Here is a 21,287-nt window from a genome sequence, read left to right on the forward strand (position 1 = left end):
TAAGCAGACTATAGCTCATCAAAAAATGTTACCAGAAATTTCTGCTATATTGTCTGATTCTGTCCAAAAATTGTTCATGTAAAACCACGACTGTATTTTGGAGCATATTTTATATTATGGATAGATAAAGCTAACAGAGCACAGAATATTTTTTTAAACTACTAGCTGGATGGAATGGGGGGGGGAGGGGGGAACCCAAAGATTTCAACTGCCAAATATTGCATGAAGATGCTAGCACCACCTGACTTCCTATTCCCCCATTGTTTCTGCAGAATAAATACTGAAAAGCAGATGTCTGGAACGTAATGAATTTGAATGTCTCCCATAACAAATTGTTACTTGTAAGCTGGAAAGGGCTTTATGAATTTTACTTCGTGATTCACTCTGTTATTACCATAAAAATTGGGAGTTGCACCGAAATGTGTTCAAGAGAAGAACTGTTAATATTCTTTACAGCTTGATCTTGTTGGTTCAGATACGAACTGTATGAATTCAGACTTTTCCCCTTATGCAAAATCTTCAGCTGCTGCCTTTACCGGATTTAGAGATTATTAAAAAAATCGTAATAGCAGCTCAGGGAACAGTCAAGAACTGTCTGTCCTACGTTGTCTGACCCGGACCAGCTTTTCTCCACGTGGCTTTAAATCTTCATGTAATATAATTCGGAACCAGTTCCGATACATTTTAATGCACCTAATCTCTCTGAGCACAGGTTTTGTACAGCCAGCATGTGGAGCTCTGGGTAGGCAGCTATTGGGACTGCTGGCAGTTGGCGGTGACTACAAAATTAAAATAGATCTTTGGGTGTTACAGAAAGTCTTTCACGCCGCAGCGTTTCCCTGCAAATTTAAAGCAGCTACAAGTGGAGAGCAGCGCTTTGAGCGGCTCATTCTTATTCTGACTGCAGCTTGCACTGCAGCATTTCTGTACACTTCATGGCTTTTTATTAGAAATGGCATATTAAAAAGATTCTCTTAAATTTTTTTGGAGGCTTAGAGGACCTCTGTATAGAAAATATAATGTTTTGCCAGTGTAGTTCCTGGCTCATTGGGTGAGCCACAGAAAATCTCTCCCCAGCCCCTTTACTGCCCTGGCTGCTAGCTGAAGAACAGACATATAGGTGATCATTTTTATAAATATGCCTTTCTCTTACAACAGCTCTAGAATTAATTTAATTCTGTTGAATCCACTGACGTCCTGCAGCAGAACGTGGTATCTGCTGTTCCGAACAAATTCTGTTGCCAGTGTTGGCTGGACTTTATTGTGCTTTTGATTTTCTCTCTTTTTTCCTTTGGGAGGGTTTCCTAAATTCTGTAACTACATGAAAAAACAGAAAACCCCCAAAAAAGGTTATTTCATTTCATGTAAGACCCGTAGTGAATATTAAATCACGAGGGACTTTATCAGGATAGCTGTAGATATATTGTGCTTTGATGGTTTCACCCCAAACATCCAAAAAGGATGCGTGTGAAAATCCTTATATGTAGCTCTTAAAGGCAGTGATAGGAGTCTGTAGATGGTTTCCCAAACTAGCATTTCAAGAAGAAAGCCCCGCCCAAAAAAAATCTCTTTGTTTGTAATTAACCAAAGTATTACAGCAGCATTTAATGCCTTGCATTAAAGGTCAATTTTAATGCAATGCATTATTCAGGAGGTACTTGCTTATTGGTTGGTTTGGGGTTTTTTCCACATCTTTCTTGTGTCCAGGGGTTCTGTCTAGGAGACTGCATTTTTCTCACTCTCCAAGTATTGATCAGTTAATATGTTTGTCAAGATTATAAACAGCGTTAGCTTTAATAACAAACAAACAAAACCCACAAACCCAATGACAACAAACAAAAAAACCCACACACACCTAATTGGTTTTCCCTATATTGCTGTCTCCTTGATAGCAGTTGTGATGTTTTTTGTTCAAATTAGTGGCTAGTGTTTTCAGTTGAATAAGGTTTTAGCTATGTCATACTACACTCAGATTTCTTGAGAAACTGGAAGAGTAACTGAGAGCAACTATAAAAAACTCCAGTACGTAATCCCCTCTTCATCTTGGTCCATGTACATGATACATTAATGCTTATTATTTACTTAAATGCTTCAAATAGGTTTGGAACCACAAAGGAAGACAGTCTGCCTTGTGAAGTTTGAAATACAAAAGACTGGCCCACTGAGAGCTGTGTTTGAAAGTCCAGAGAAAAGGGAAAACAGAGGATTTAAATATATTCAGCCCATAAATATGCTGTTTCTGTTGGGTAGCATGGAAGGAAATGTCTCAGGGAATTTGAATTAGCACATAGTGGTGGTTTAGAGAAATGGCACAGGCTGCTGTCCTGCTTCATCACTTGGGCTGTTCCCTTTGCAGACCTGTCCTCCTCCCTCCTGTCCTGCCCTTAACTGTTTCCACCTGATCCATCACCTCTCTCTTTCACTGCTGAAACCAGCTCCCAGGTTCTCAGATAACCACTTTTATGCCAGCTTCTCACCACCCTGCACACTGGAGATACATTCCCCATAAACATTGACTCTGTCACTTCACTGTTTTACTTAAAATCCCTTTTTATGCTCTTTGCCTTTTTTCTGCACTGTTCTTTGCAGTGTCTAGCCTGCCAGTATGGTGTGATCTCTACCCATGCGGATAGATCACTGCCATCCCCCTTGCCTTGCATTTCTTGTCCCTTTGCTGTTTGTTTTTCCATATTGTTTGTGCTGCCAGGTAGGGCCGATGCATCATTTTTTGGTGTGTGCATGGTGCCTGTCGCAATGGGATTCAGCTCTGTGACTGAGCTGCCTCAAAGTTACCATCAAAGAGGTGCCTGAAATAATGACACTGGTTAGGATGTGATTGGAAGGCAGCAGACTAATGGGGCTGCCAGGAAGTGTTCATAGGCTCTTCAGCTATTGGCAAAGAGGCGAAAGTGGGAAGGAATAGACTATAAGGCTAAATCGTTTGTACTCTGTGGGACAAAACTGTGTTGTGTTTCTAGGCAGTGACAAGAAATTTAGAGATGATGTGGTGGGAAGAGTGATTTTGAGTCATTTAAGGAGGCAGAGTTCATGTGTTCAACAACAGGCTTGAGAAGGGGTTTGAATGATTTCCTTATGTCTGTGTTTTGAAGAAAGGTCAGTGTGATAATGATGTTAAGGAGAAAGGAATTTTGATCAAAAGACATGCAATTTTTAGGGCTTGGATAACACAAACTGTTTTTAAAATAGGTGAGAAGCAGTGCTGTGCGGGTTCAGATCAGAGAGACGGGAAACATGAGATCAGGCATGAAAGGTGATCCTCTAAGTGAATGATTTTCTCTGTGACAGAGTGTATGGTAGTGCTGTCTATTGTAATAGGGAATTAGAGATTTGAAACGTTTGTATTAGTTTCAGTTCCTGGCTTGAAGGCAGGATCATGGAGATTATTTTATTTTGTTTACAAATGGCTGGATTGGGTGAAAAGCTGGACCATATTCAGGGAATAGATATGGAGTAGGCAGGAAGCAAATGGCTTGAACTGTTAATTAGCTGGTAGTAGGCAGATTGCTTGTGCTCATCCCCTGTCGTTCTCCCCCCGTGTTACAGGCCAACAACAAACCAGAGATCGAAGCAGCCTTGTTCCTGGACTGGATGAGGCTGGAACCACAGTCCATGGTGTGGCTGCCTGTCTTGCACAGGGTGGCTGCTGCTGAGACTGCCAAACACCAAGCAAAGTGTAACATCTGCAAGGAGTGCCCAATTATTGGATTCAGGTACAAACTCGCTCCCTTTCTGCCATGTGTACTGCTGCACAGTGGATCAAGAGCTTTGCTTGTTTCCAGACAAATCAAGTGCTTGATTTTTATGCAATTTTTTCAGGCAAAAAATAACTGTGATGGGACATGAGGGAGAGTGACACCTAGACTGGGTACAGTGATGCAAGAGTTGATGAGGACAAAAACCATCTGTCAATTAAGATATGGCCCTTCCTCTGTGTCCCAGTCTTTCCGTGCTTCAACCAAAGTATTGGTGGATTGCACAACTAAAACGCTTTGCTTTACATTCGGTGTGTCTTATACACGCAGTTACATTTTCTGAACTGGATCCTAACGAATTGCTTTCTGTCACGGTATAAAGCAGGGAAATGCCGTGAAAATTCATAGACTGTAAAGCTACATGTGTGTATCTCAGAGAAAGAATGTTGTTGGTGGAACATTAACCTGGAGTGGGGGAAATGTTACTGGTCTATTTAAACATCTGGATTGATACCATGGTTACTATGGCAATGAATAAGTCACTGTGTTGTAAAATGGCTATGTGTTGGTATGCCTGTTGAGAATCCACTTAACAGCTAAGTAAATACTCACTTTCAATTATGCCTAGACTTGTTTTATCACTTTGCTTCGCAATAGCTGCTTTGTATGGTTTCTGTCCTTTTTATGCTAGGTCGTCTTTTACCATTGGCATTTGTCCTTCTATGGTATCATGTTGTTTGCAAAGAGCTTTCTGTAATTTTGTTTCTAAAACCTAGGTAGACAACAGGAGCAAGCAGTACCACATAGAAAAGCCATCATTTTGCTGTAACTGGGAGAGTATGAATGTTGCTTTTATGCGTGTAATGGGGCAGTGCTTTCTACTATGCAATTTCACGGGCAGTGGGAAACAGGGGAAATAATGAAGGTATTGCTTTGATTTCAACCTGAGTGCTCTTAGTGAGGCTGTTTCTCTAATCACCTCAATTCTTCTCCTCCTGCTTTTATTCTCCTTGAATATCTTAACTGGGAAATGGTAAGTACTACTGAGGAAGAGCTAGGGGTGAGAAGTGGTAGTTCAACACATCCACAAAGTCTAATTTTCGCATTCCCAGATACAGTTTATGAATTACTGAATTACTTACACAGTTTTATATAAACAGCCAAAGACAAGTAGGTGGAACTGAAAAATGCACCACTTGGAAAATCAAAGCATAGCTAGTGAATGGATAGTCTGTAGTGAGCGTCGAGAACTCGGGAAGTAGACACTGGAGCTCTGTGTTTGCATCTAATTTTACTTGACTGATCTCATCTGTCTCTTAAATTTATATAACAAATCTATTATCATGATAGTAGAATCTGTCTGTCGCAGATTTTTTCTCTGGCTTTGCAAGTCATTGAAACCCCGTGTACACACTTGACAAAAAGATACTGTATTGGAAGGCTTTTAGAAAGCTAATACTGTGTGTCTCAGTGCATGTAAAACAATGTTCTTTTGAGGTCATTGTGGCTGAACTGCTTCGCGTATTTGGAACAAGACATCCCTTATGCCTCTAGCTCTTTCAGTCACTTCAGCATAGCAGATACAACAGTTAGCTGCCTCACAGAGCTGATGAGGTTAAATAATGGCCCAAAAGTGCATTTGGTGTTTTGCATGGGTGGAATGCCATACAGGAAAATTGTTTTGATAGAGGTGATGGGAAAGTCATAAATTCCTGCCTCATATGCAGCAGTTAGGAGTTTGTTGGAGTGACTTGTTGAGAAGAGCATAATTTACTTGAATTTTACTTCCTCAGACATTCCGTGTTAGGAATCACGATGAAGAGCCAAAGAACTAAAATTGGCATTGTAGAAACAAAAAGCATTCTGGTGTCTTTCATCTTTTAAGAGAGAGTGAGTGTGTAGAAATTTTTCACTGTTGCCCAATGTTAAAACTGTTTTTTGAAGATTCAGATCTTTGATAAACATCTAAGGCAGCAATACCGGTCCCTTGGTGGCAGAGGAGCATTGCCCAGCATTGCACACCGTGTGACATCGCAGGGAAGAGAATTTACTAACACAGGAAACTTGGCAAGCTGATATGAAGTGTTCACATACAAAGCTCTGAAGCCATGAAATTTTTTCCTCCTCTTTTAGGTACAGAAGTTTAAAGCACTTTAACTATGACATCTGCCAAAGTTGCTTCTTCTCTGGCCGTGTGGCAAAAGGTCATAAAATGCACTATCCCATGGTGGAGTACTGCACACCAGTAAGTAGCTGTATTACTGACCCTTACTGTCCCTTCTTATGTAGAAAAGAAAAACTTCATTTCCTATGTGCAAGGTAATGGAGTATTTGGATGGCTTTTCTTTCCCCTCTCCACCCCCCCCCCCCCCCATTAAATCTCCTTTTATATACTGTGTATGCCAGCAATTTCTGATGCTTAGTAAAGGATACTTCAGTGGTTTGAAGTAAACTGAAGTTCATTGTTTGTATAATACTGTGTTGTAATGTATTATTGTGTGCTAATGACTTGTTCCATGTTCAGTGCCAAAGTTCACTTTATGGATCCTGAAGGAAGCCTGTGATTTGTGCAAATACTCATTCATATCTTAGGTCATAACGTTTTTTCCATATCAGTGTGAGATTTTTCTTCCTTTCCTCAGCAAATTGCCACTTCATTTTTTTTTCCCCACAACACTGTGATTGCATTTTTAAGTTCTTTACTGCTTAGTGGTACCTTGGTATAGTATAATCACTTGATGATATAAAATACCAGGGAAGTTCTCAAGAATAGCAAGTTAGGTTTCATTACTGAAGACTGGAAGCCGAGGTGCTCAAAGCAGCACAATGCAGATGTGCTGCATTGATGGTGTAGTGAAGGTCTTCAACCTTGTTTCACAGCTCTCAAAAGGATCACTTTTGCATAAACATTTCTTTCTTACCAGAAAACTGGCAAACGAAATTCCATTTTACTCATTCAATGTGCTGCTTTTTGTTTTGGCCACTTTTGACCAGTGCAGAGGGGCATAAATTAGAGGATGTCTCAAGTTGTTCTTCCATGATGCAGCACAACTGAGCTTTCAGCTGCCTTTGCTATTGTTTGTGGTGGTCTTGAAGCAGTGTGCTCTCTGGTTGTCATTTCCTGGTGTGATGGCATGGTCCTTAGTCTCGTACTTTCATCTTCTGGTCAAATATATATGGTGAAAATAAAGCATCAGAACTATTTTATGATCTAGCCTCATAAAATTTTATGAATGGTCTTTATATCTTCGTCCAAACAAAAAGGCATGGCCAAAATGAAGTAAAGACTCTCAGATTTTCTTAGAAACTTAGGAAAGACGGAAAAAAATTTATTCCCCTAAAATATTATAGTAAAGCAAACCCAATATATTTATTTACATTATCTATGAACTTTTACTGTAGCATGTAAATGGCAGTATTTAATCTGAACCACTGCAAGGGCAACCACTGTGAATTTGCTAGCTGTTTGTCAGTATTCACTGGCTGCTGCTTTTCAGTGTCACCCCCCAGGGGTTGAGGTTGCTGGAAAGGGCGATTTGCCTGAACTGCTGTACAAGTCAGAGGGAAATGCTGGCGCTGCCTGGGCAGGTCTGAACAGACTCCTCCGTCGCAACATTCCTAGAGCAGAATCTCATGATCAGCATTGTATGCAGAGCCAGCAAGTGAGCGACTGACCTTGTTACAGCATTCCTTCTAGCTGCAGCTGAGCACCTCCTTGCTGAATTGGCTTCGGGTTTGTTTTGCAGTTTGCCACTCTTGCTAATAAGTGACATGGGAAATTTGCAAATGGTGCATAGAGTGCACAAACCAACTTCTTGCTGTTATTATCTTACCCTGTTCATTAGATGTGTTTTGAGGATAGAGAAAGAAAAAGGATTGTGAGACACTCCCACAGCCCACAGCAACTCATTGCAACACAAGGTCCAGCAGGTTTCTGTTCTCCCTGGAAAAACAGATTACTAATAGGTGAACACGGTGGCAAGGAAAAACCTGCAGCCACATCCAGATTGCTGGATCAGAATAAAGAACCATTCACAGCCAGTACATTTTTTTGTGAATCCTGAACTCCAGCAGCCCGTGCTAATGTGCTGTGCCTGGCTGCACCGGCAGCCAGTTGAATTAGAGAAGGATTAACTGCGTAAAAAAGAAAAAAGTGACTGTGGCACACAGCGAGCCCTGATCTTTTTTGTGTTGCTGCTATTAAAAACAATAAACGCAAGTCCTGTGTGGCTGAACAAGACATCCGCTGAAGCTATCATGTCTAGTATGCAGTTGTTTTCTAAATGAATGGAGGTTTGCAGGTGGTAAAGCATTTTTTCCTTTTCCTCCAGACAAATCTCTGACCTTAAAATGTATTTTGGTAGACAGAAGACATGAAGTGCCTTCTTTGATATATCTTTGCAATAGCTAGATGTGCACAGTGAAGTGTTTTGATATTTTTATTCACCCTCCCTCTTACTTCTAGGAGATTTTGGAGCACTGCAGTCTTTAATTCCGCTCAGGGGAGATTTGAGAACTCATGCTAAATATCTGAGGAATGTGGTAACTTTTCCTCTTGTGCAAAAAGCTGAGGCAGAATTAAGGGCAAGGCAGTTTCCTAATTTTCATTTAGGCAGAAAAATTGCAACAATTATTCCTGAAAGCAACACATCTCAGTTTTATTGTTCAAAAAGAGATGACTTTTCTTTTTAATCTTTTTTTTTTTGAAAGAGGTTTAAGATAAAGCGTAGCAGGCAACTTCTAGGCTGGGATATAAATGTAGCATCATTTTTCTGTTTGGGTTTAACAGACAGTGACACATCAACCACCTTGTTAGAAGGAAGCATGTCAAACCAAGATACCTGTCAACAGCTAGTGTTTGCAGTCAGGCTGTCTGGGCTGAGGGCTTGGCACGGCACTTTCTTAAACCAAGCTGGGAGGAGTCAGATGATGGTTCTTATGTGAGTAAGAACTATTTCTTATGAAATAGTTCCAGTTTCAGGATAGTTTTGGAACATGCTCTACCCAGCTGCCTATATATTGCTTTGATTTAAGAGAGCTGGGATGATGAAGCTCCACTGTTTCTTGCTCATAAACTAATTCTGCTGAGAATTTTGGTTTGGATGATTTTACTCTGAAAATCATGTAATAAAACATCTGTGGTATAAATCAGAAAGTCTGGCTGAAAATAGCCTCAGTTTATCATCTTGTCCACGTAATAATCACATTTTCTTTGCTTTGTGCTCCTTGAACATTTTTTAAATGGCATTTGGATCGTGTGAGAGGTGCTTGGTGCTTCTCGTCACTAGAAGACATATTTTCTTCTTGGGATTCTTGTGCTACCAGCTAGATTGGGATGTTTCTGTGCATACACACCATTTTACTGTGTGTTGGTCATGCAGAAGTTCAGGGGAGCAAGGAGGAATAACAGCCTTAGGAAGGCTGAAGCGCAGAATGTTTTATTGTTAATTATACCTGAAAACGCTTAATCCAAATTACAGTCAAATGCAGTGGAAAGTGTTCACAACATGGAAAATAGACACGGCAGGAATAAATGATTATAAATAACAAAAGTGAACAAACTGGACAGAAAGCTGTGCTTAATCCATTTATACCAAGACTAAATATTAAAAGATTCCCTTTGTTCCCAGCTCTCCTGATGCTGACCTGGTTAGAAGCAATCCTAGCAGGCCTTGCAGATGGCATTTGGCAGAGGGAATTCCCTCCTGCTGGGTCATGCAAGGCCACCTCAGTAAATCCCCTTTCCAGAGTCCTCTAGGTGGTCTGGGCATGCCTAATCCACCCCTTCCCCACAATGTCTTTACTTCTGATGTATCGAGGAAGTGATAGTTAATATTATCAAGCATTATCTCAGTTTCTTGAAAATGCAGATACTGCTGTAATGGCTTGTATGTTCTGCTGTGTCACTTCTCTGCCAGTCATTGCGCACACCAAATTTTCCTACCAGACCAACTGACCAGAAAAAAACAAATTCTTTCCAGCTTTACATGAAGCTTGTAGGTGCTGTGAGTACAGGGATAATACTTGTCCTTTCTGTTGATGCATTTTGGTCTTTTTGCAGATTATTTTTCAGGGCATCCTTAATTTTTCTACCCAGGCAATCATTACAAATGTATACATCTGTGTTTCAGCAGCTCAGTGAAGGTTGGCATGACTGATATGTCCTAGCACCTCCTTCGTCTTTAAAGAGAAGGTGTAGAACTCATTAAAAAATGTCGGAAAGATTAACTTTTACCTCATTTCTTTCCTTCAAATTAGATACACTGGAGAAGCAATATCATTATGTGGGTCAGGAAGAACTTAATTTACTGTAGAAGAGCAGCATTTCAAGGTCGAATGTCTTTGTGAGGTGTGGAGAAGGGAGTGCAGCCTGACTGAAGTAACTGAAGTCTTCCATTAAAATTCTTCAGAACTTCACCCATCTCTTAATCGGGCTCACATGTAGTCTTGAATCTTCCCACCAGACATCTTTTGAATTCTTCCTTGCTTGTTCTCATCTTTAGGAAACTAATTTCACTTCACACTCCTCTGCTGGTCTCTACAGCAGCAAGGAAAGCCCACTGCAGGCAAGGGAGTAGAAAGCTTCATGCAACTTGTACTCCTCTCAGGGTATTGATCTTAACTGCCTGCTAGCTTCAGATTAAACAGGCACAGGATGAAATAACTGACCTAAGAGCTTTCAGCAGCTTGCACCTGCTTTTTGTTTCTCTTTGATCAAAATATTAATGGCAGAGGAGGCTGAGAAGGGAAACTGGAAAGAAAACATACCGAGAATAGAGGTCTGACTTGTAGACTGACAAGTCCTTGAGATGTAGAAGACAAGCGTGTGGTAAGAGTCAGGATCCAGCCAGCGAAGCAGCTGGATCACGGGATGCGTATCCTCCCTTTGCAGGCTGGACAGACTGACTGACTGCGTATCCTCTGTTAGAGCCATTTTAGTGCTGAACAAAAAGCAGGCAGAGAGTCTCCTGAGCCAGATGAGGAAATGACAAATTCTTGTCTAATTATTGCTTGTCCTCTTGAGATCACCAGAGGTGAGGCATGAGCCTAGCAGGGGGTTTTGGAGCTTCCCTTTTTTTTTCCTTCCTCCCCATGAGTAGTGTCACTGTGTAGTACATTGTAAGGTGACAGTGATAAGTATATAAAACTTGCGGTTCCGGAGGTCAAGCTGTTGGCAGCTTTGCTTGGTGTGGCCACAGATCTTCCAAGTGACCCAGTAAAGGAAGAGGCAACCAAAACACCGTAATAAGCTCATGAAAGATGATTTCGTTGTGATTTGTGGCTTTCAGACAACTTCAGGAGAAGACGTCCGTGACTTTGCCAAGGTACTAAAAAACAAATTTCGAACAAAAAGATATTTTGCAAAGCACCCACGAATGGGCTACCTGCCTGTGCAAACTGTCTTGGAGGGAGACAACATGGAAACGTGAGTAGCTCTGAAGTGTCTAAATAGCAATTCATTTGGTATGCTCTTTGAGCTCCCCAGCTGGTGCCAAATGCCTTCACTTCCTAAATGCATAAAGCCTCTTTCTGTCTTTCATTGCTGTTAACCTCGGCTGGCAGGAATACACAAGCTGGGATTCCAATTGCCATTGCCTTTGTCTGTTTTCACCTGTCTTTATACAGGAACTACAGCTTCAGTTAGTAAAAGAAAAATACTTACTGTCTTACTGACAGCCTTATAAACTTCTAAGTTTGATATGGCAATTTGGAGACTAATGATCTCTTCATTAAATTTTTATTTTCTTCCAAATGGGTGTCTTTCCGTGGTTTTCTTTTTTTTAATTAGGCTACTGCGTTTGCAAGCTTCCCAGCTGATTTCTTCTTCTCTCACCCTATAAATTCAGTCTTATTAAATGCTTTGATGTCTTTATGGAAAAAAATAGAAAGCAATAATGATGCACATGGAGAAATCAATGAGTTAGCCCAGTTCCCTTGGTTTTTTTTACAAGTTTAATCAGTTGTTTAATGGCAATTGCATGCAGCTTGTTCTCGCTCTTTCTCCTTTTTTTTTTTTTTTTTTTTTTTTTTTTAGATTTAAATTTTTTCCTCACTTTTTGGTTGGTTGCTTTTCACATTCACTCATGTTGGTCTGCTGGATTTCTGGTTTTCAGTTGCTGTGATTTTTTTTTTTCCTCCCAAACCTTTCTGTAGTTATTTTGCTGCTGAGTTTCTTCTGCCTCTCTCTTCACTTCCTCATTTTTTGTCTTGCAGTCCTGTTACTCTGATCAACTTCTGGCCAGTAGATTCTGCGTGAGTACTTTTGCTGAAGTGTGCTGCTGCTGCTACTGCTGCTGCGTTCCCTCACTTTGTTTTGTTTGTTTCTTTAGTTTTACATAAGTTCATTTCCTTCCTTCTTTATGATTATTTTCTTTGGTGCACTCTCTGAAGGAATGTTTGGATCCCAAATGAGTAGAATGGGATAAATCCAGGAATTCTCAGCAATCATGGATTGTGTACTGTATACTCTTTTCTGGAGTATGTATTTTCATCGAATTAACAGGGATTTGGGCGCAGTCCTACTAATGCTTATGTTTGTCATTTAAAAGCTTGTGTTTCTGAATAAGTGTTGATCCCTCTGAATGTATACTAAATGCTTTTTGAAAGATAGGAATTGAACTTGATGGATTCTATTCAGTTTCAGGAGCAACGTTGTTTTGTAGCGAAAGCTATGGTTCGGTTTTGTGCCAACCGTGCACGCTCATGTGCCCTAATTAATCCATAGCTCACTGGGTATTTTATTACAGTTTTTTAGATACAGTAAGATTTGTGAAGGCAGGTTGGAATGAGGAAATGTTTACTGTATTTTCTCAGAAGTTAAAAAAGAAGGATGTTTTCAGCTATGAAATGGATTTTCATTCTTGCACCATTCCTGCACGTGCATTGTCTTACTGTTGTAGTAATACCCTTAGCATAAACTAAAAAGATATATATATATATTTACTGTTGTGGCATTTGCTACTACTAGTGTTACATGGATGGTTTTAGAATAATGTTAAATAAGGATTATTTTTAATTCACATATTAATAACTAATGAGAAGCTAATAAATAAGAGTTCTATATATTTCTATATGGTGAAATGTATATGGCTTGCACCTTCATGGAATTTTTGGTAGAATAAACAATAGTGAAATGTATACATTGGAATATTGATTTATAATTTTCATTTGGAGCACAAACTATTGGGAAGTCAAGTGAAGTGCTCCACCTCTAGGAAATTTAAGCACCCGAGAAACACGTCTAGTACTGCAAACCTCATATTGTTGAGGATTTACCCACGGAAAATGCCAAAAGGCTAGAGACAGACTGAAATAGAGAGGCTTTGAACTTCAGGATGCACTTTCATTTATAAATGCATCTAGGGACGATTGCAGCATTCTATATACTCAACTGTGGATCTAGATTTCTTACCCCTTTGAACAATTGCAAAGTTAAAAGTAACATTTAAAGAAAGTCTGGATAATATGGAATGGCATTGCTCTGACTGGCACAACATATAATTAAGCTGCCATAACTTGCTTAATTCTAGTTACTTACAGTATTAACACCATAGGTTATGCCTAAACTGACAGCTTCACACCAAAGGTCTGGTGTCGTATGCTGCAGGGAGTTTAACGTGCATGTAATACGTAAGAAAACTTGAGAAATACTGAGAAACAGGATTTGTATGGGGAGGTCGCGCCTTTTATCAGACCAACTCGGGTATCTTCCCAAGCACAATCCTTTTGTCTGATCTGACAAGAACGCAGAAAATTAAGAAATGAATAGTGGCTTGAAAGAATTGCTCTTCATTTTGTTCTGCTGACTTGGTTCCTTTCCTTGATGCTAGACCATGGGACTTATAAGTTACTGAGCTACCCAGGTTTAAAGGTGTTTCTCAGTTACAGGGCTGATTCCAGCTTCAGCTGCCAAACCTCTTATTCTAGTTATCATAAAACATTCCCATGTTTTCTAAGATCTTGCCTTTTTCTGGTGCTTTCATGCCAGCCTTCTCGTAATCTTCAGAATACTCCAGAAGAGCATACCTGACAGTGCTCAGCAATGGTAGTGCTATCTTCACATCAACATGAAAGTGTTTATAAATACATACGTATATATTTTTTGTTAGAAGTCAGTGATTCTGACTGCTTATTATCCTGTATTTTGCACAGATATTTTGCTTGCCAGCCGTTAAAGGGACAGCTCACACCTTTTGTGAGAATTTGTGTCTTTTTACTTGGACTGTGGGGCTGCCAGTGGCCCAAATACAATGTACTTGATTCTACACTTTCTCAAGAAGCATCAACTGAAATGCCCAACAGCACGAAAAGTGCCCTTGTCCTGCCAGCCAGGTCTCCAGGGTGCAGGGAATTGCAGAAGGTAGTGTTTGCCACTCGATTGCCACTTGACTGGAATTCCCTGAGCTGTTCCTGCAGACTCCATATTGAGCAATGCAGCTGTGGAGCCATTGTAAAAGGGATTGTTATCTTGGCTAAATATTGGCTATGTCTCCCAGCCTTCTTGCAGTTCAAACTGATTAGGTGGGCTGAGTATGTGTGTGGAGAAAGGAAGGACAGTGAACTCTAGCACAGATGGTCGTCTAAGAGTACGTCTATGCAACAGCCTGAACTGCAGCACAGCCAGCCTTAAGCTTCCTCAGATGCTGGCAAAAATGGTCCTCTGAGCAGCTAAGTTCAACACAAAGACTACAGAGTTCTCAACAGGTTTGCTTTCTTAAGCAAACTTTCAGAAAGCTGTTCTGAGGTAGATCTGCATTGTAGTATGTTCTGAAGTTGAGAAAAACCTGGAAATGTAGCCTCATCCCCTTCCTGCAATTGATGAAGAGACAGAATCGACAAGTTACACAACCCTGTGTTACCTTTAAAATATATATAATCACCCACCTTGTTCACTTACGAAGCTGAAGCTTAGTTTCAAGGCAGCAAGTATGTGATCATGCAGTCAGGCTCATCTTTTGCCTTGCCCTACTGCCAAAAGGGACATCTCTTCATTGCCCAGTTAATCCCAACCAAGTGCTGTCCTTTCCTTTGTACTGGTACAAACACATGTGCAATGCCAGGGTAAGAGGGACTGGGAAATAATGCAGCTCAAAACTAAAGCTACTTTTAGCACAGATTTCTTAGTCTACACACAGTATTAGCAGCAACATTTGTGTGAGTATTGATAGTACCAGCTTAGACCATCTTAACTCCTGCTGTATGTCAAACAAATAAAAAAATGGGGATAGCATCAGTTTATCTGAAAACTGTTGTTGTCTTGCTGCTCCGTAATCCACTGCTCTAGATAAATTGCTTCCTTTCCCCCTCCCTTCCCTTCAGTGTAGATGTTCTTACACAAAATAGGATATCAAGTTGCAGGGAAACGATTGCCTGTCGTCATGAATCTCTGCTGTACTGAGGAACTCTGTGAACTGAGTATTTATCCTCTGGTGTGCTGTGGTGATGTTTGAACACGTTGATGGGTAAAAGTACAGTCAGAAGCTAAAGCTCATTTCAGACAAAATGAGATTCGTGATACTTGGCCCTTAATGTCTTAAAGAGAAAAAAACTCTTCGCTGTCCTGTGAGAAAGAGACATTAATGATGATGAATTTTGTGTATCCAGCATACAGCCCTATGAATTTTGAAGGATCCTAATTTTCTAGAGCCCCTTGCAGGATGATTAGAAAACTGGAAGATGACCAGTCTAGTCGATATGCTGCAGGCTTATCAAACTCCTAACATGGGAGCATTACAAATTATTACAGTTTTGGTATATAAGCAGTAGAAACAAAATGTATCTGCGCTTGCAATGCAGTGCAATCCCAATTGGGCAGACCCAGCCTGAACTACAGTATCCAACAATTGAAAATGAGAGAAGGTCCTTCCTCAATCAGGAGTTCTAGAAGGAGAATCGTCAGAGATGGAATAATGAGATGTTGAAATTTAGCTAAAATAGGAGATTGCCATACAGTTTGGGAAGCTGCATCATTTTTTTGTTATTCCAGCACCTCCTGATACATGTAGATACATTAACAAAGAAGTCCCTCACGGCAGTAAAGGATGCTCTCTAGAGGAGCTGCATAGGCAACCTAATTCCATGGTGATGTTTTCCAGAGTTGAGGCTGTAAGAAACAATACTCTTATTGATGAGAAAAGTTCCATGAATTGTTTTCATCAACAAAAAAGTGAAGAGGTCCTCATACTAAGTGATCTGTCAAGCAGAAAACCCAAAATAGTTGACAGTGTCCTCGTGTAGAACACACTGATCTATGGTTCAGATTGCAACTCTGGAAAGACACTAGGCAAAATCATCACTGTCTGCAGTGTGTTATTAAAAGCTCATTTCAGACATCTTATGTTTCTTGTATTTATTTCTAGTTGCTCGTGGAGTAGTCCGTAAAGGCTCTTTTAAGTGGGGTGTGCTGGGAGCAGGCAATGGAGCAGGGTGGGAGTAGAGGAGAGGTTCACAGCAGGGCTTTTGCAGCTGGCGTAGGGCTGCATGTGAAACAGGATTACCAGTGAAAGAGGCAGGCGTGAAAAGAAAACCAGGGTGAAAGCTCTTCTATAAATCCTTTGGGAAAGGGTTCTTCAGAGATTGGTGTGAAGAAGAGTCGTTGCAACGAATGGATTGCAAAATGGTTGAAATCCCTAGTGTGGTACACTGCATTGCATCGATGGCTTGAGGAGGCACACGCAGCGCCTGGAGTTATAACTTGCTGTTTATCAAACATAGCATAAGGCGTGAAGATGTGAGGGTATAGGCATAGCTAAGTGTCTTTTTACTTTTAAAGGGGTATTGTTTGTGATTAATCAGTGTTTTCTGCCTTATAGGCCTGCCTCGTCCCCTCAGCTTTCACATGATGATACTCATTCACGCATTGAACATTATGCTAGCAGGTATGAGACCAGCTGGACATTAGGCAGATCTTTCTCTAAGCAGTCATTAAAAAAAAGTAAATCCCAAAGGCTAGCTGCTACCTGAGCATTTCCTAAAGAAACGTAGGGTTTGGGGTTTTGCTTTCCAGGCTTTGGGATGCAGAGCATCGACGTGGTTGCTGTTAACCAGCCTGTCAACTAACTTGCATGCCACAGCATCTGTGTGGTTAGAAGTGGCTGTTAGGTCCTGTGGGGTCTTTGTTAACCTGTGCATTCAGGTTACTGGTGTTTTAATAGGGCAATAGGACAAGGGGTAATGGGTTTTAACTGAAAGAGGGCAGTTTCAGACTAGGCATAACGAAGAAGTTTTTAAGTTCCATGGTGAAACAATGGGACAGGTTGCCCAGAGAGGTGGTAGATGCCCCATCCCTGGAAGCATTCAAGGTGAGGTTGGACAGGGCTCTGAGCAACCTGATCTAGCTGTAGATGTCCCTGCTCACTACAGGGGATTGGTCTAGATGATCTTTAAAGGTCCCTTCCAACCCAAACTATTTTGTGATTCTAGGATTTTGCATAGAGTTTCATCTTTAATATGGACCCTGGTGTAATCATACAACTTACAAGAGCAAAAACCTCCAAACTCTATGTGAATCTCAAGTGTTATTTTAATGTTAAGTAATTCACCTTGTGCAATATCACAAACAGGATTTTTCCTTGGTTTGGAGGATTAAAATAGCGGTATATTGCTGCTTTAGTCCACTTGTCTGCTTTCATACTGCTCTTAAGAATAAAAAAGTGGGTTAATTGCACAAACATGAAAACATTTTTCCACCAGACAAGCAAATTAGCAAGGGTTGAGATAATGAAAAATAGTTACTCCAAACTTTTCTTTCTCTCCCACAAAATCACTTGATCAGGAGAGGTATTTCTGAATTATGCAGGACATTTAGGAGGCTGAGTGTTTAAAACCAGTGAGAAGTGACTGATCATTACAGTTTTGATGATGAGATTGCCAAGTACACAGCAATTTGTGTAATCCCTTGGCATCTTAAGGCCTTTCTTTGGTTGTGGAATTAATTAATCATGAGGAGTGGAATATAACCTCAGAGAAAGGCTTGAAAACTTGGAAGGGAGTTTAGCCAGGTCATCGTAACAAATAAACAATCCTTTGTGATAGCTTATTGCAAAACTATTTTGTAATCAACAGTATAAATTAATTTGAGTTTCAAATTCATTAAAGACATCATGCTCTTTAAGTCTTTCAGGAATGTTAGAGCAAATAAAGTTTCTGGACAATGTAATAGATTTTAACGAGTCTTGTTTATTTTTCCACAGGCTAGCAGAAATGGAGAATACCAATGGTTCTTATCTAAATGACAGTATTTCACCTAATGAGAGCATGTAAGTAGGCTGTTTTAATATCTTTGGCATGTGTTTTCTTGTGAAGGTTGATAACTTGTAACGAAATTCTTTAGCACTGGATTTGCATGGCCATATACCACATCTGGTTCATTTTAATGATGAACTTACATTTTTTCAGTTTGTATTGTAGTGTCTAGATTCATGGCCTATAGCCTAATACCAAATTTATGCAACAGATGGTGAATACCTTCAAGATTAAAATTACTAATTTCTTCCAAAAAATTAGCGATATATTCAGCAAATAGTTCCCATATTACTTGGAAAAAAGGCTCATCATCTGATGTGTTGTAAGGACAAACGTAAAAAGATAACCCTTCTCTCTGTACTGCAAGCTTAACTGCAAGGTTAAATTCCTGTAAGCTAGAAAATAGTTGTGGCCAAAGTGTTATTCAAAAGGTTAGTGAGACTAAACAGGAATCTTTAGTGTACAAATATCTGAAATACATTGCAAGTGTAAGCCAGGAGGGACTCATCTTCTCCATAAAATATTTGAAGTAGTAAACTTTTAAGTTGGACAGATCACTGGCAAGCATTCATTATGCTATTTAAATGTAAAGTCATAAATAAAAGTTTTAGTTTTAAAAAAGTAGTTCAATCTAGTGTCACACCGAGACCTTTTTGTGGTTACTGACATGGTAATATATTTCTTCTCTCATGATTTTCTCAATATTGTTTATTTGCTGAATGAAAGGACATAGAACTAGAAAGCTAAAGGAGTAATGTTTCTGAGAACAGAATAGAAGTACATAAGTGATTGTCGTGCTTGAAAATTTGGTCTCAGTTGATTAACTGTGTAGGAGAAGTCATAGCACAGATTCTAAATCAATAAAATATGAAAAACCCCTCAAATTCCAACTTTTCTAAGGGTGTTTGGTTTTTTTTTTTCTCATACATAATCTCATCCTTACCACAGTTTAAGATGTGGATTTGTTTGCAACTTTAGACATAATCTTCTTTTTACTAAATTTGTAGCATTTCTTTAATGCACAGTACTCTGACCAGTTATCATTCCCTTAAATTGAGATTCCAAATCATTAGGTTGGTTGTGAGCCTGTGAGATGGTTTTGGGTAGTGATAAAGCTGTTTCTTTGTTTCAAAATAGATTCTCCTTTGACTTGGTGGGATTGTTGTACGAACCTTGTACAGCCAAATACATTGTTCTGATATATTGGTTTAAAAAGGAGAAAGTTATAATGACACCTCAAAACTAACGCATGCACAATGTCAGTATAGTTTTATGCAGTTAATGAAAACTTTGTTTCCAAGTTGTATGTTAACTTTGTATTATTATGGAGAGTAGTAATGCATTAATAGATGGAGTTTCATGTTGTTCTCCATGAAGTATTCCAGTGTCCTTAGTTTGGCCTTGCTGTTCGATTTGTTCTTTGGTTAATTAAGAGTTGTATTAATATTATTCAGTTAAGTTAAGCAGTGACTATCCAGTTTGATAATTGGTTTATACTAATAAAATGGGAATAAATCTGTACATTCTGAATTTTTTTAAAAATATGAGCCAGATAGAAACTGCAGCAAAATCAAAGCTCACCATAACTTCACAACTGTAATTCTTTCAGTTTTGCATGTCAGGTTATGCTTTAGTACTATTTGTTGACATGCGTTTTGGATTATCAAGCTTATAATTGCAGTTGGAGCAATAGATGGAGACAGGGAAGGAGGGAAATAAAGACATAATGTGTGTATATACCATAAAGCATTTCAATACATATTTTCATAGCACTTATCTATATAAAACATGTTCAGGCTGAAAATCACATAAAAAGAGCATGTCTTGCAGAGTGGTATTATACGTCAATAGTTATGTCACTTTTTCACTCTTAATTCACTTAAGATGCATATGGGTATTGATAAATGCAAAACACTTTGAAGGAAATGACAGTTGAAGTCTTTCATGAAAAGTATAAATTTAGGAACTGGCAAGCCTTTAAAATTTTTGTTTAGGAGAAGGAAAGGATGCCTATTGTGAAAAATTAGTATTTCTCTTTTCTGAACTAATGTTAATGTGCTCTATGTTGCTTTAGCACCCCTGCAGTTTCTAAAATGGCATCATTAACATTTTCGTGAACAAAATGGAAACAAGAAATATTCTAATTTTTTAACAATAACTGCTATTCAAAATGTCTGTTAAATTCTGGACTACAAATGTAACAGAAAAAACTTAGACTGAAATGGTTTTTTATAAGTAAGTAATACCACAGAAAAAAAATCCCAACAGCAGTAACATTTTATTCTGTCCTTGATTTACGGTGTCAAAAGAAACCTTCCATGTTTTCTCAGTTACTGCTGGTGTTAGCTGCATAGCTTAGGGCTTGGATGCATCTCCTTAGCACCTAAAACACCTACTTAATTCTGGACCGTGGACAAGGTCTTCAGAATTGGATTTGTTTTTCTCCTCCAGAGATGTTTCTGTTTCAAATGCCAGACAGATTCAGGGGCAATAGAAATAAAGATATCATATGTGTTAAATAAAAAATATTTGTATTCTGACATTATACATCACTTGTAATTTAAACAAACAAAAAAAACAACCAACCACATAAATCCAAATTCTGTGAAAAGTAGTGTAATTTCATTAGATGAAGTCAGCAATTTCTATTTCATCTCATTTACAATTTTATAGAGAAAAATAGGTAAATAGAGAAGACCTTTATTACATAAGAAGGGTTTGTAGGTATAAAAATAAATGCCTTGCCTTTGCTTGAATGACCCTTCCACAGCACAGATCAGGCAGCAGAAGATAGCCTTTTTTCTACGAGCAAATTCCTAATTGAAGTTAGGCAAAAGAGGAAAGCTGAGGTTGTCAGCTGTGGCAAAAGTTGGCTTTAAGTATATGAGAAGGGGAGGGAAAGAGACATGGACTCTGCAGAGAAGGAAAATTATCAGAGACTAAGTGGAACAGTTCAGCAGATTTTGCTTTAAGGTACATCTCTCTGCTATTTGGTGCAAAGAGTTCAGCAAATCTCTTCATAAGAAATGAGAGACTGGGAGTGAATCATCTCCTCACATTCACTGCAAAGTTAAAAATGAGGAAGGGAACAGCCTGTTTTATCCTCCTCTGTTTTCCAGAGATGATGAACACTTGTTAATCCAGCACTACTGCCAAAGTCTGAACCAGGAGTCCCCACTGAGCCAGCCCCGAAGCCCTGCCCAGATCCTGATTTCTCTGGAGAGTGAGGAGAGAGGTGAATTGGAGAGAATCCTTGCGGACCTGGAGGAAGAAAACAGGTAGGTTGCGTCGTCTGCTGCTGCAGCCCTTGGGCACACACTGCAGGGGCAA

The 21,287-nt window shown here is 39.5% G+C and overlaps 1 protein-coding gene across 20 annotated transcripts in view; it reads left to right on the forward strand.

Moving 5' to 3' along the window:
- The window catches only part of DMD (dystrophin), a 1,118,883-nt gene that overhangs the window by 1,069,846 nt on the left and 27,750 nt on the right, over nucleotides 1-21,287 (forward strand). For 13 of the 20 annotated variants that reach the window (XM_030475728.1, XM_030475726.1, XM_030475707.1 and 10 more), the window contains 7 exons: nucleotides 3,565-3,731; nucleotides 5,847-5,958; nucleotides 11,003-11,139; nucleotides 11,928-11,966; nucleotides 16,526-16,591; nucleotides 17,906-17,971; nucleotides 21,077-21,235. In XM_030475728.1, the coding sequence (XP_030331588.1) occupies nucleotides 3,565-3,731; nucleotides 5,847-5,958; nucleotides 11,003-11,139; nucleotides 11,928-11,966; nucleotides 16,526-16,591; nucleotides 17,906-17,971; nucleotides 21,077-21,235 (746 nt within the window). The remainder of the gene's footprint in view (nucleotides 1-3,564; nucleotides 3,732-5,846; nucleotides 5,959-11,002; nucleotides 11,140-11,927; nucleotides 11,967-16,525; nucleotides 16,592-17,905; nucleotides 17,972-21,076; nucleotides 21,236-21,287) is intronic. The other 7 variants (XM_030475709.1, XM_030475711.1, XM_030475724.1 and 4 more) reach the window with 2 other exon arrangements.

The sequence above is a fragment of the Strigops habroptila genome, chromosome 2, assembly GCF_004027225.2.
Source record: "Strigops habroptila isolate Jane chromosome 2, bStrHab1.2.pri, whole genome shotgun sequence".
In the NCBI taxonomy this organism is placed as follows: domain Eukaryota; kingdom Metazoa; phylum Chordata; class Aves; order Psittaciformes; family Psittacidae; genus Strigops; species Strigops habroptila.